The sequence below is a fragment of the Chaetura pelagica genome, unplaced genomic scaffold (genome assembly GCF_000747805.2).
Source record: "Chaetura pelagica isolate M959 unplaced genomic scaffold, ChaPel_1.0 scaffold103, whole genome shotgun sequence".
Classification (NCBI taxonomy): Eukaryota; Metazoa; Chordata; class Aves; order Apodiformes; family Apodidae; genus Chaetura; species Chaetura pelagica.
Window position 1 is genome coordinate 3,941,733 of NW_009953004.1, and position 15,165 is coordinate 3,956,897.

General features: G+C 43.7%; 1 protein-coding gene across 1 annotated transcript; it reads left to right on the forward strand.

The window, feature by feature from the left end:
- The first annotated feature begins 373 nt into the window (after nucleotides 1-373).
- On the forward strand, nucleotides 374-12,821 carry LOC104387805 (heat shock factor protein 3-like). The gene is made up of 12 exons (XM_009996595.1): nucleotides 374-476; nucleotides 1,966-2,093; nucleotides 4,926-5,050; nucleotides 5,928-6,003; nucleotides 6,755-6,816; nucleotides 7,193-7,274; nucleotides 7,554-7,687; nucleotides 8,390-8,635; nucleotides 9,475-9,580; nucleotides 10,078-10,143; nucleotides 11,305-11,371; nucleotides 12,490-12,821. Exons 1-12 carry the CDS (start codon nucleotides 473-475, stop codon nucleotides 12,819-12,821), a joined length of 1,428 nt encoding a protein of 475 aa, XP_009994897.1. The 5' UTR covers nucleotides 374-472.
- Nucleotides 12,822-15,165: the final 2,344 nt, after the last annotated feature.

The following is a 15,165-nucleotide window of genomic DNA, read 5'->3' on the forward strand; positions in this document are numbered from 1 at the left end:
GGTGACATAGTGGAAGGAGCTCGTCAGGAGCCGCAGCTCCGGCCGCGGGACCGAAGCCCTCTAGTGGCACCGGCCCGGCTGCTCCGGCAGGGCTGGTGTTTCCTGCAGGGCCCTGCGGGCTGAGAACGATTTTTCTTCAGATTAAGATCTAAACTTGAGGCCTTTAAATCCCACCCCCCTCCACAGGAGTGTTCCATGTAACGGCATTTTTGGATTCAAACCTTCCCAAGCACTGGGACAATTATTTCACCAAGTGTTTTACCTTCCCTGTTGTAGGAGCTGTTTCTGTTGGTTGATGGTCCTGATTTATGTGCAACACCTGAGAAAAGCTGTTGCTCTGTAACTGTTACTTTTGCTTGTTTCCTAGAATGGTGAGAACTTCTGCATTCTGGATGAGCAGAGGTTTGCCAAGGAGCTGCTCCCCAAGTATTTCAAACACAACAACATCTCCAGCTTCATACGACAGCTTAACATGTGTAAGCATCAGCTGTTCCTAACTGTTCCTTCTACGAAGTTCATTAGCACCAAGTTAAAGTTCTTTAAACAAACCAATTGACTTGGCAGGTCTTTCCTCCCTGAAAACCTGAACTCTAGTCTTGAGTTTGTGTTGCATAGGAGAAGGATGACAGTAGAGCTGGGCTTAGTCTTGATTTTTTCTGTTTCATCTCTTACAAGCAACTACTGTAAAAATGTTGTTACATGTGCCGGTACCTAAAGCCTGGGTAGAGTTCCCTGGACTCCAGAGGTGGTGGTGATAGTGGTAACTGCAGCTTATGCAGAGCCAGAGGAGCAGAGGCCATAGTGCACATCTAGCCCCTGAAGAAGCTTGCCTAGGTCATGCTGTTGCCTGCACTGCTGTGTTGAAACAAGGTCAGTCACAGGGATAGATTGAGCTGGACTGAGTTCGTTATGTTTTCTGGGCTCAACTCGTGGGCATCATGTAGCATCTACTGTATAACACCCATGCAACTGGTGCAGGCAGAGGGGCTGGAGGAAGGTGGAGATTCAGAGGTGTAGTACAATGTACTTGTGCATCACTTGTGGGCTGAGTACAAACTTGTGGCTGCTTGGTTTAGAACATCCTTTGGGACTCAAGGTGAGGAGCTCTTTCCTTTCCCAGTAGGTTTGCCTGGTCCCTCTAGCTGATGCCTGGTGAGATGTATCAGAGGTGAGAGGAAGTGTAAGTTTATCCTCTTGACAGGGATGGATGCTGCTGTTGGTGTCAGTTGCTTGTAGCAAGGGTAGATGCTGAGATGCAGATGTTCCTCTGAAGACACTGAGTGTGGTGGCTGCCTCTTTTTCCTGCTGGGCCTATTCTAGCTCCCAGTAAAGCTTGCTAATGATGGTGCTGCTAGGGTGCAGTGGAACTGAAATACATTACCTATGTTGTATTTTGCATCTACCCCGTAGTACTTGAAGCAGTAATACACAGCTGGCAATGGCTTATTTCATAGGGGAAGTCTGGTATGGAGAATGTACTCCATGTGTTGACACAGGCTGAAGATTGATCTATTTTCCTTACTTTGTTCTGTAGAGGCTGGTGGCACAGGACAGTGTTTGGTTTGATGTGTATCTGTCTGGGGTTATGGGCACAAAGGTGCAGCATTCTGCTGCTTCCACTGGGATAAGATGTTATTCAAGATATCCTAATAAATCCCGCTCCTAACTAATTTCTGTGGTTGTTTGGACATCACTGCCTTGCCTGTGGACACTAGCTGGCCTCTGCCATGGGTGCTATTTGTACAGCCTTGCAAGGTCATCTGATGGGATCATGGGCCTGTGTTCTAGGTGTGAATATCAGAGCAGTTAAGCCATTGAGAACCAAATAAAAGCTGCTTTGGCTGCTCTTCGTAACTTCTGCTCCCAGCAGCTGTAGTGCTGTAGGTATTTCAGTAGCCTTTAACTGTGTGTTGTAACAGTCAGTTTTGCACTGGAAGAAATTACTTTGTCAACTCCTCTCTCCAGATGGTTTCAGGAAGGTGATTGCTCTGGAGAATGGTATGATGACAGTAGAGAAGAGCTCAGTCATTGAGTTCCAGCACCCCTTCTTCAAGCAAGGAAAGGCACATTTACTGGAAAACATCAAGCGCAAGGTACAGTCTAATCATGTATTTACTTCACTTTGTTAAGAAAAGTAGCTCATGAAGAGCAAGTCTGGAGGTTTCAAACAGTTTACAGCCAATAAATTCCGTGTGAACCATGGCTATGCATCAGGAGCCTTTGTGACTCTCTCCTGCCTGCCAGGCCAGGGCTGGGCTTGCCCTCCTCGTGCCAGCTATTAGACACAACACACCCTGCTCTCCTTTGGCAATGCACTGGGGTGGGGCCACAGTCTTCACAGCTTCTAGGGCCCCTTTTCCATCGGGAGTACACACAATTACAGCTTGCAGTGGTCTGCCATTCTGCCAGCAGGGTGGGAAAGTGTCACAAAGTGAAAGAAGTAAAAAAAAAAAAAAAAAAGATTTCCGTTTGGTGCTCCTTGAAAGTTAACAAGCTCATTAGTTCATTGGGCAAGTTTGCATAAGGTACGCTGTTCCTCCAAAACCACATTGCCACAGTAAGCTACATCTTCATTAGCTCTTTCCAGTTTTCTTCTGTACACTCGGGCCTTGTCTGACTTCTTTCTGCAGATATTTATCCTCTGTTGGCACATTGCAGCCCATAATATCCTGCCTGCCAGAGAAAGAGACTATCATGATACATCATGTTGACATTTGAACTGCGGAATCTTTAGAACATCATAATGTGGTATCTGCATTGCCCAAGTTAATAAAAGCTCAGGGCAGGCTTGAGAGTCACAATTGTGTTTTGATTGATTCTTTGCTGAGTGTCTCTGCTCAGACTCACAATTGATTAAATTGTAGAATCATAGAATCATGGAATGGTTTGAGTTGGAAGGGACCTTAAAGATCATCTAGATCCAACCACCTTGCATGGGCAGGGACACCTCCCACCAGCCCAGGCTGCTCCAAGCCCCATCCAACCTGCCCTTCAACACTTCCAGGGATGGGACAGCCACAGCTTTTCTGGGCAACCTGTTCCAGTGTTTTACCACCCTCATAGTGAAGATTTTCCTCCTGATCTCTAACCTAAATCTCTCTTCTTTCAGTTTAAAACTGTTAGTCCTTGTCCTCTTACTGCAAGCCCTTGTAAAAAATACAGTTGTACAGCTGCCTCTCGGGCTCAGGCCTCTGCCCTTCCCAGGTGCTGCAATCACTGACTTGCCTTGGCTTGCTCACCTGTGGCACCCTGCATCCCAGGGGTGTTGCACTGGGTGGAGCATTCTAGATGGAAAGACAAAAGCTCTTATTAGTGCCAAAGACATTCATGGGAAACTACTGAATGGGTTGGCAAAAATTGTACTTCTTGCACATAAAATATTAGTGGTTTTTTGCACAGTGTTGATTAGATTTTCTGTCTCTTTTACTGCCTGGAATGGAGCTGTATTGCTGGACTTACTGTAAACTGGATTTCAAGTCTCCAACAGGAATGCAAGTTTGAATACAGAGCTTCCTCTATCTCTTCCTTTGTAATGTTAGCTCTTCTGGTCTGCTCCAGTCTGATATTCTCACTTAGTTAGAGACAGGAGATCAATTCCTTGCACTTGGGCAGAATGTTTTCCCCACTGAGTGGTGCTGTGCTGAAGAGAAATCAGACAGCTGTAGATTTAATTGGGGATACCATTGGGGAGCCCATGTACCTTAGCGTAAGGTATTGTCTGCAAAGCATCTAAAAATGCAGACACAGGCCATTCAGCCCATCTTTTGTAACACATATGGGTTATGTTAAGAGTGTGGTTATTTGTTCTGTGATTACATAAAAATTGTCTTTTGTTTCATCATGAAGTGATGAGATGTTTTTTGATAGCACCATAGGTCCATTTCTGACCATCTCATACCCCTTTGAAAAAAAGGGATCTGTGAGTCAGCCTGCATGGAGGTTATCTGGCACTTCAGGGGGTATTCCCAGACGTTTTTACCTGCCTCTTGCAATCCAGTGGGATAGTAAGAGGAAACCATAGCATGCTGTATATTGGAAGGGAAAGCTGATGGCTCTCTGGTGCAACTGCACTTGGCTCAGTTCTGGTCAGTACTTGGCCAGATGATGTTTAATGTTACGCCCACAAAACCTGGACATGTGATACAGATGTGTGATGAACCAGACCTCTCTTTGTCAAAACCCTGAGTTGTGTGTTAGCTATCAGTGCCATCACTACAGAGAGAGCTGCTGGAGGAACTGGAACGTTTGAATGTGGAAGTGCAGGGAGGAGGGAGTGAGCTTTTTGCTTTCTGATTACTCTTTCACCATCATTTGAAGAGGTGGCATTCATGGACAGAATAGTAGTTTGAACTCTGACTTTCTTGCGACAAGTCTCCATAATTTTGGAATGTCACTGATAGGAGAGGTAGAGGAGGAAGCAATAGTATAGGAAGCAGTTCAGGTTGTGTGGGACAAACTTCAAATTGAGTAGAGTGCGTCTACCCTCTCACCCCTGTCACTTACTGGGAATTGGTTACTCTTGTGCTGTCTGATTTACCCACTCCCAAAAGGAATATGATCACCTTGCTCTTAAGCCACTGTCGTGGTTTGGTTTTGGCTGGTGTCTCACTCTTTGACAGTAGAGGGCAAGCTTTACCAGAGCTGCCAGGGAGAGCCCCTAGGGAAGACCATTTTCAGTCGGGCTGCATGTGCCAAATGCGAATTGCGTGTTTTCACTGACATCTTGCTTTTTTCATACAGTTGGCACCGTCCTAAGGACTGTCACCAGTAGCATTTGTGGTGTTTTGCAATACATAAGATTTAGCATAACCTGATCTTCTAATGCAGTTTGTACCTGTTCTGCAGACTAACATCACAGCTTCTGTAGAAGGCTGTATGGAAGGCACTGTTGGTAGTAAAGCATGTGTAACCTGGTCCTATTTTAGGTCTCTGCAGTAAGAACTGAGGATCTCAAGGTCTGTACGGAGGATTTGCACAAAGTACTCTCTGAAGTCCAGGAGATGAGAGAACAGCAGAACAACATGGATGTCAGACTGGCGAACATGAAGAGGTAGTCTCTGTCTGTTTCAGAGGCACTTACACACTGACTGTTGCTTGTATCTAATGGAGCTTGACTCTCCATGTGGGCTTCATTAGAACTGGAAACAGGTGAAGCTGTATTATTTTCTAAGAAACCCCATTCCCCCCCCCCAGCATTCTGAATTTTCCTTGTTCTCATAATTTGGTAACAGACCAGAAATTAAGAGTGGGAGTTTGTTGACTGTCTTGAGATTTCATTTTGGTTGCCATCAGCTGTAGTAGTTTTAGGGAGATCAAAGTGTTTCCTTTTCTAAACATAAAACAGGGTTAGGAGAGAGGGAGTGAGGGAGAGAGAATTAGTGTTTGGTTTTCTTTCTAATTGGAAGTGGACTTTGTATATCCTTATCTCTGTTCCCTCAGGTTCCTTTTGTAGAGGCGCTGGTAATTAGTTCAGATCATTGGTATGCAAGCAGGTATCAGCCAAAGTTCAGGAGATATCTTGGCTCCACTCCCTCTGTTCCTTAAAAAAAAACAAACCAAAACACGCAGACACAAACTTTTTACTGTTCTGAGGTGGTCTGTGTTACACTCAGCCTGTTTCCAAACACCAAGTCTTCATTCTAAGCCTTTGAGGCTTTGCAAGAATACTTCACATTGAGATCATTGGTGGAGCAGCAAAGGATGAGAATGTCCTTATTAGTGAGTGTTTGGTCCTGCATGATGGAAAATGGAGTTAATTTAACCCAGAGTTCATACTAGTGGATCAGATTAACTGATCATTAGTTATCCAGGGAAGGAATGTTGCCATTGGTCCTGCAAGGTACTGTGAAAGTTTGAAAGCTGTAAAACTAAAGCATTTAAAGTAAACTCTGTTCATCCTCTGTCTTCTGATTTATTCTGCATTGCAGAGAAAATAAGGCCCTGTGGAAAGAAGTGGCAGTTCTAAGGCAGAAGCACAGTCAACAACAGAAGCTGCTGTCTAAGGTACCATTGCAGCATCTTCAGTGCTACCATCCTTATTCCTGCCTCTGTGACACCTGATGGCATTCTTTGCTTATGTAGAATGACAAATGACAAAGAGCTGAACAGGCTGTATTCATACAGCATACAGAAAGTGTTCACAGTTCCTGAGTGTCCCAGAGGTAGCTCAGCAAAGAATCATGAGCAGAGTACTAAGGAAAAGTTGTAGTGAAAAGGATTTAAATCTGTTTGAAATCTCAGTCAATCTTACATGGGGAGAAATCAGTAAATCCAGGTGACTTGGGGTGAATGTGGGGCTGGAGGCAGTGCATGGTAGCAGGAGCCTAAAAATGCATGGTAGGGACATGGAATGGAGTCTGTGAAAGATCTTGGACTTAGATCACTCAAGAAGTCAACTTGGAACCCAGAAACTGTAGGAGCTTCTGCACTGGAACTGATTTCCTCTGATTTATCCCTCAGCTGTTTCTGGTCTGGAATCCTCGAGTGACTTGTGGTGTTATATTACATTTAAAAAAAAAAAACTGAGACAAAAAAACAACTGGGGAAGTTGGACAAGTGGGAAGTGGGATCATTTTTCAATGCTGTTTGTAACTTACATTTTGGGTTTTAAGACAAACACAAATGGATTTTCGATTTACCTATCAATTTCAATGACATAACTCCTTAATTTTGTTATTACTTCTAAATTAATAATTCAATGTTAGGATTGCTATGCTGACCACTTGGTTTTGTTTGTTTTTTTTTTCACTTTTAGATTCTTCAATTTATACTAAGTTTGATGCGAGGAAATTATATTGTTGGGGTCAAAAGAAAAAGGTAATTACTGGATAGGTCACAAATCAGTGTCAGATGATAAATCAGCTTCTGGAAGCGAGATAATTTTCTTAAAGTGTCTAAAGAAGCCATTGATCACTTGTATTTTTGTTCAAATTTGAGAAAGTTAATGGAAATTGAATAAAGCATGAAATAAAGGTTTCCTCTCTGCTAAAGAAAAAGAGGTGGGTAGAGAATACCTAAATTTGGAAGAGCACTGTTCCCAGGAATGGTAGCTTGTGAAGCAGGCAAATGTGACTTACTCAAGATTAAAAGCACGTTTAGAAGGCAGCCTGCCTGCAGTACACTTCATAAAAAACATTTCCAAAAGGCAGTTTCTTGCTGCACAGTCCCGTACTAAAGCCCTGCTTTGCCCCAGGTCTCTGACGGACGCCGCGGGTGCCTCCCCGTCCAAGTACAGTCGTCAGTACGTTCGCATCCCGGTGGAGAGCAGCCAAGCTGTAAGTCTGTCCAGGGAAAGAAGCATGGGGCTGGACAGGATGAGACACAGTGATCTCAAAGCCTTTCTTACAACTGTTAATACCCTGATCTTACACAGAAGTGCAGTTGGGTTTGGAATGGGCAGCTTCAAAGCATTGCTCTGTGTAACATCATGCAGACTGGTGGGACTAGTCAGAGATTAAATCTGAACAGGAACCAGGAGCTGCAAGAGGAATGGAGCTTCAGCATCCATAAATAAGACCTTTTGCTTGACTCGTTCTGTTTGCTGTATCCTGCAGGTGGCTTTTTCTGAACATGATGCAGATGATGAGGATGGAAATGGAACAGGTCTCATAATTCGGGATATCACAGACACCCTGGAAAATGCCCCCGATAGCCTCCTTGCTGTGGCACACACCAGTGGCAGAACCAGGTACCCCTGAAGGGTGTGGAAGGATTTACTCCTAGGTTACCTACGTAGTTGTGTTAGTGTAAGTGATCCATGGAATTCTAGGAACCGGCCTCTCTGAATTTTTATTCTGCAGGCTGACAGTTTTACAGCATGTCATGGTCAGCAAAGTTTTTTAAGAGCTCATGTCTCCTCAAGAGTGCCTGAAGGCCTGTTGAGCTACTTGGCACTAGATGTTTGGTTTGCTGAGGCTTTTCTGTCTGTTTAACAAACAGGCACATACTTAATTTTTTTGACTGAACAAGGACCTGAATGCATACATAGTTTACTAATAAACAAACCAAAATATGTAGTTTTATCTTCAGTTTTAGTGCTATACTCCCTAATATTATGCTGAGAGTCACTGAAGGGGAGGCATTCTTTTTTTTTGTGGGACTTCAGATTCTTAGGAAAACCAGTTTAATTGTTAACACCCAGAGAGAAACATGGACAAATTTGGAATCTTCTGTTTCCTGAGACACTGATAGGAGTTTCCCTCCTCCCTAATGTACTATTATGCTGCCTTTGGTAAGCTGTAAGAGATTTTTCACCTGCCTTTTGGAAGGGACTTTCCATCTTTTTCTAAAGACCAGTTAGTTATTTGAACCCTTGAATGGCTTGACCTTATTAGGTATTAAGGTTTGAGATGCTAAACTGTGTGTTGTTTCTCTTTGGGTCTCATTTTAGAGAGACACAGGCAGCTCTGGATCCTGGCTTACCTATCTGTCAAGTCTTGCAGCCAAATGAGTTAAATTGTGCAGAACCTATCCCATCAGTTCATGTAAATGAAGTCAGCAAATCCAGTGACAGGGGAAATGCTGCAGTGGAACTCCATTCCACACAGCAGAGTTCCCCAGAAGACCCCGTGTCAGTGATTGACTCCATCTTGAATGAGAACAACTCTGGAAACCAAAGTGATCCATTACTGGACAGGTATTAACATGGTTCTGGAAACCGTTAAGCTGTCATCATCTTGTGGGATCTTGTCAAAGGTTTAGAGGATGTGTGTCGCATAACGTAGTGAATTAGCATTTTAAATGTCTTTGAAGTGAGTTTTCTGCCCCATTGTTGGTGGGTCTTGAAAAACAAAAAAAACCCCATCATACCCTAGAAGCAGGGCCAGTTCATCTGTCACATCTCTTAATGATGAACGAGCCTGACTTCTGATGTCAGTTTGAGGGCTGGTGAGGTCAGTCTGGTACATCAGCCCTGGCATGGCAGCTGCTGGTGCTGCCAAGTGCCACCAAGCACCAGCTGAAGGCTGGGGCTCAGGAGGGCTCCATGTGCTGCTCTGTTTGAGAACTGGGTCTTGGCCTGTACCTGTGGTAGCCTGATGTTGTTTTGTTTCACTTGTGCTTGTTAGATCAGACAATGTGGCACAACCTGATGTTTCCCAGTAGGCAGCCTTCCTTCAGTTCCACGTTATTCCCAGCCATTTGCTGATCACTTATAAGTGAAGGCCATCGGACCTTAGTTTAAACAGATACTGGTATGTAGGCTGGGATCTGATAATATTCAAAAGTATTAAAATTAAGAAGGAAGTAGGTGTGGAAGGAGAATCTGCTTTATGTCATGATGGCTACTCCTGTATTGCTGTTCAGTCTTCCTTGCCCCTGTCCTGCAGAGTTGGGCTGTGAGCAGTGAGACAGGAATGTAGCTTCATCCATTGGTCAATGAGTGGTTCTGAGTTGTGACCACCTGGCTTCTGGTGCCAAAGAAGGCCCTAAGTGCCCCACTGTTCCTTACAGTACTGTATCATTTTGTCTTTTTAGAGAAGAAATTCAGGATTTTCTTAATTGCATTGATGCCAGCCTTGAAGAGCTTCAAGCAATGTTATCTGGGAAGCAGTATAACTTTGGTTCCGAAGCCTTCAGCGATGTGAGTTTCTTTTCACTTTTTCTGATTCCTAAACAGTACCCATTAGGTTGCACCATTAAATTTGACTGGTTTATTCTATGTTGGAATAGGCAAAAGGGGGAAAAATCCTGAAAAGCAGATAGTAATGGACAGAATGCTACACAACCCTTTTCAGATCATGTAGTATTTTTGTTATACGTAACTCAAGGGGAAAAGAAAAGGGAAAAAAATTGTCTCACTTCTCAAGCCTTTGTCCCATATCATCACATCATGAGTATGTTTAATTATGGAATGAAACTCAGCCATACACCTGGGATCACTGTCCTTTTCTTCTCCTGTGACCTCTGTTTACTGCCACAGGTTGTAAGTATGTTGCTGTCGGCCTGTGGAGGAGCCACATCCCTGTGCTTCATGGCATGGAGAGGTGGGCTGGATCCTGCTGTCCTTTCAGGAGCTCTCAGAAGTTTCATTTTGAGAACCTTATTATATGACATGTGTTCTTTTTTTTTTATTTTCAGACACTTAATCCTGAGCTGCCAGCCCTGGATATGAGCTTGATGGAAACTTCTCCTGGTATGGAAAATGTAAGAGTAAGATTTGCTTTTGTGACGGGGAGAGTTAATACCATGTTGAGAGCTAAATTTTGACAGATGCAGTTTGAGGGTAGGGACTAGATTGATAGCACAGGATGAAAATTTATCTAATCCTTTTGCCTTAATGTTTCCAGTTACCACTCTTGGCATATATGAATTTAAGAGGATTCTCAAGATAATATCAAGTCTTACATTTCTAGCTGCAGTAACACACTCAGTGGCTGATTTAAAGTAGCACTGTGCATTGAGTAACATGTTCTTTGCTTTCTGAATACACCTGAGAACATAAGGGAGAGGGAAACAAATTGGTGTCTGGTGAATCAGCTGTCTGTAGTGAATAATTTTTTTATTCCCATCTATTGCTTCTGTACCTTCTGTTCAGAATGAGAAGACAAGAATTTCTTGTCTTTTTTGGGTCATAAGGGTGTGAGAAAATTTCTTGGCTTGTTTCTCCAAGCTTCAGGGATTCCCATGATGTCTTTGAGCAAAATAATAACTAGATCTGGGGTTACAGTTCAGAGGAGATTGTGTGCCTTCAGTCTGGCTGGAGACTGAAGGAAAAGTACTAAATGAAAAATATCATGCAATATACTGTATTTATTCTGAACATGTCTATATGGAATTTCCTCAGAGGATATAAAAAAGTTCATTGCAAATTTACACCTCTTGGTCCAGTTCCTAAAATTAACTCATATTTTAAAAAATCAAAACCAAAACCTTGAAAGTGTAATTTATTTTGTAGTCCTGAAATCATATTTAAACTAGGACTTCCCTGTCATAAGAGCTTAGACAACAACTGAGGTAATGCAGGTGTGTTCAAGCAGTGCTTACAAAATGTAATTATATTGATGAAGGAATCTTTAAGGGGGCTATTCACACAGGACAGACTATAACAAAGCTTCTGGTTTAGAAGGTAAAATAAATATTTGCTAGTCAGAAGCTTTGTTTGGCCTTAAAAAGTGGAGTTTGTGTATATGTCAGCATGCCTTCCTCACAGGGCTCCTATGTGCCAGCCCTCATGTGCAACAGGGCTCAGTGATCAACTGCTGGATTCCTCTTCCCTCCTTTCACCTTTGGTTGTGCTGGCCAGTGAAGATGTGGGGGTTGCTGTTGTTAAGCATCCTGTCTAAATCTCTGTCCCTTTTGCTTCAGATGGCAGACTTGGCAGAGGGCACTGAAGATCTGGGAGCGAGCGAGAGAGAAACAGCAGGAAGCAAAGGTGAGCAGGAAGGAACACTGAGAGCTCCAAACTCTTCTCAAACTGTGTATTGAAATGGAATTTTTGCATCATGTTGAGGCTTTATCTCCTTCCTTGGGCTTCACATTTTTGAGAAGACTGGCATGTCGACCTAGCCCTAGAGGAGCCCTGCATCCCTGGGCCAGGTGTCCAGGGCCTGGCTCCAGGAGTCACCCCAGGCCCTGGGAGCAGCGGCGAATCCGCGGGGCGGCCCCGCAACTTCCCGCCCCTTTTCCGTAGGGAACAGGGCTTCAGTGCATCTGGAGCTGGACAGGCAGTGAGCCAGAGCTTTCACTGTCTCAGGGACTTTTTCCCCACTAAGGATCCTTCAGTGCATAGAGCTGAGCTCTCCCTGGCAGCCTGACTGAAACAGTCAGTGTAATACACAGATATATGGGGAACAAGGTTTGGTGAGGTTGAGGCTGAGGGCAGAAGCAGAGGTCCTTTAATTTTAATGAGAGCTGTTCATCCTCTGGCTGCCTGACAAAGAAGTGAGGATTCTGTTGAGTTCAGGTGGGCCCCAGAGGTCTGAAAGTCAGTCAGCAGATCTAGGAGCAGGGATAATGTAGCTCCTGAAGAGAGTCCAGAGAAGGGTTATCAGAGGGCTGGAGCACCTCTCCTATGAAGACAGGCTGAGAGATTTGGGGCTGTTTCACTGATGTTGATGAAGCTGTGCCTCAATCTTAAGAGGCCCTGTCCTATGCCCCATGGTGGTGTTAACCATTTCCCTTTCTTACACCCTTTCTTACACGTGACAGAGGGTCACACAGGGAGTAGAACTGCAAATGTCCTTGTAGAAGTATCTCCTTCTATGGGCCACAACGCCCCAAAGATGCAGTGCTCCTCCTCTTCCTGCCTCAGTGCTGCCCTCGCGTGCTGAGTGTGTATGAGGCCTGAGGTGGGTGCCAGACCCTAATCAGAAAAGAGGCAGGAGCCTTAGCTCCCTTCCTGGAGCTGTGGGTGCAGTCTTGCCAGAGCTCAGCTGGGTGGGTTCCTTTAGTGAGAGGTTTTGAAGTAGCCTCTCCAATTTTCCTTGTCTTGAAGAGGCTACACTTCTGTGACACACGAGCCTGGAGTTTGAACTGTGTGTTTTCCCTCAGATATGCAGCTGATACAGTACAGGGCCAATCCTCTGCTTTCATTGTTTGAAGAGCTACCTTCAAGTGAAGCTGCAGGGAAGACAGACGATCCCAAAGACCTTCTGCTGCCCCCTGCGGACGAGAAACCTGCTCTTCACCCTCCGTCAGGTAGTGGAACTGTCTTGCCGTTGGCAGCTCCGGCAAGCCAGGCTGAGCCTCTGGATGCACTGGGAATGGGTGATCCACCTCTACTCTCAGAAGATGGGAATGGAGAGTATAAACTGTTTCCACTCTTGCTTCTCAGTCCTGTTGCTAACTTCATAGAAGAGGCCTCTGAGATAGAAACTTCTTGAGTTCAAGAAGGTCAAGAAGTTTGACCTCTCACCTCACCTGCTTCCCAGGTGCCATGTTGTTATACACAGAAGGAAGTTCTCTTTCTACAGGCAAAGAGCACATCTGGAAAAGGTGAAAACAAGCTCAAAACAAGAGCTGGTGGGAGTGAAGGCACTGAGTGGAGGGAAGGAACAACCCCCTCATAAACATACTGCAATGTATTCCATACCTTTTTATCCAGTATCCTTATTACAAGAGGAAATCTGTTTGTATTCTCTTTGTAAAGTTTAGCTGGGTTTTTTTTGTGCTGTTGTATTTGTTGTTGGTTTGTTGGATTTTTTTTATTAGCTGGATAGTAATGTGGAGTTTAATTTTTTCAACATGGGTTTTACTCTTTCTGAGAGCCTGTTTCAATAGGTGGGTTGTCTACTGTTTGGAATTAAGCATTTTTTAAATTTTGTTTTTAATTTGAGATGTCTTTTTTTTTTTTTTGATAGCTTGTGGCTACAATTGTTTGCACCTGCTTAGATCACTTTCATATTCCTAGATTTGCTGCTAGGTACAGGGAACATTTTTCCTATGGAAAATTACATTTTGACTGTGGAATATTCCTTTTTAACATGCTAACACACATCCATTGCCACGGATTGTAGGTGTTGTGGTAGGAAGTGCTTGCCACCCTGCGTAATGCTGGTTTCTCATGCACATTGCATGGCAGTTCTAGGGTAACTTGCATCTAGCTCACAGATCATGTGTCCTCAGAAATTTTAGACATAGCTGATTCAAGTCTAGCAAAGTTCAGGAGCTGTCCTTAAAATGAGAGGGGAGAGAAAAAGGAGTCATGGGGTAACTTGCATCAACACAGGACATGACATTAAGATTTCTCTTCTGCTTGCAGCAGCTGCTTGCTCATCTGACCCTATATGGACACTGGATTTCTTGCTGCATTTTCTGCTTGTGGGATCTTAAAGCTAAATTGACTTGTTACATCTGAGTCCCTTGATAGCAAATTACAAAAACTAGTGTCTGCTTGATAAAAAAAATCTTCCCCCTCTTCTTCTCTACAATGTTTCCCTGACTTCTTTGAGCAGCTGTAATGCAGGCATCAGCCCTTGGTGTCAGTGGGAGAGCAAGTTATCTCCTTCGCTGACCCCAGGTTGGTATCAGTGCCACAGCCCACACAAACCTGAGGTTGGCTGTAGGGATGCAGAAGCTTTGGTGCCAGAGGAGGCCAGGAGGCAGGTAGAAAATCACTTGTATAATATCACTTGATATTTCCTACCAGCACAATTACTAGGAAGTTTTTTCAGTTTCAGGAATTCAAGCTACCTACAGGTTTTGTTCTCTCTGAAGTTTTTGAACTATTAAGTTGGGGTTCTTTCATATTCAAGAATCCAAGGTAATTTGATTTTCTGAAACCTGCTAGGTAACACCGTACCTATGCTGGCCTTACTTCATTGAATTGGTGTTTCATTGTCAAATCTTTTGAGTTGCAGAGGAATATCTTGCCACTGAGTGTGTGTACATGTGTAATGGCTTCACAGTGTCGTTTTCTTCCCATGCTTCTGTAACCTTTTGACCCCTCATGTTTGTATCTTTTGAATCACCTTTTGCAGGGACATCTTCTTTCAGCATTTCTAGTCTTTCTTTTGTTTTCTTCTGGAAACAAAGGGCTGAAGAGTCTCAAGGTTCTGTGAGCTAAAGGGAGAGAGGGAAATGAGTGAATTGCATCTTTTTCTTGGGTTCTGGCTTATTTTTAGTTTCTTCTCAAAGGCTTCAATTTGTCCAAAAGTGAAACAGCAAAAACTAGGCTTTTCTGGTGTTCTTGTGCTGTTTTGACAGCACAGTGCAGACAACAAAGTTCTCTGAGAGGCTGATATTCTGTAACTGACTTCCTGACTGAAGTGTAGTTCCTGTTATGAATTACTATCATGTTCTTCCATTATGGAGTCCTCTGATCTGAGTACATCTCACCATCAGATATTTGATCTGATTGCCTGAGCTTTTTAATACACTTTCTCTCTTAAAAGTTAAGAAACAAAGGCTTAAAAAAACTTGCAAATAAAAACTTGTGCATCTGTGTCTGGTCTATGTACTGGTCTGGGAAAAGTTTATGCAAGTTTCCTAAGAAAGATTGCAATGGCAAGGGGAAGGCTGAACAGCAAGGAAAACCCACATGCTGAAGTAATTAAACTCAATAATTGCGAAACCATTTACTGTGTTTGTTGTACGTTCTTTTTGTGTGTGTTCCTGTGTGTGTCAATACTTCCTAAACCTGTTTACTGAATTTTATAGAAAGGGAAGCTTTCATGTGCTCTGTGGGATTTCATGATGCATGTGCTGCTGGTTCAGAAGTAACTGAAA

Bases quoted from the DNA above. Each gene is read 5' to 3' on its own strand.
- LOC104387805 (XM_009996595.1), top strand. The intron at 8,636-9,474 runs GTATTAACATGG...TTGTCTTTTTAG, and splicing joins AGTGATCCATTACTGGACAG to AGAAGAAATTCAGGATTTTC. The intron at 11,372-12,489 runs GTGAGCAGGAAG...GTTTTCCCTCAG, and splicing joins AGAAACAGCAGGAAGCAAAG to ATATGCAGCTGATACAGTAC.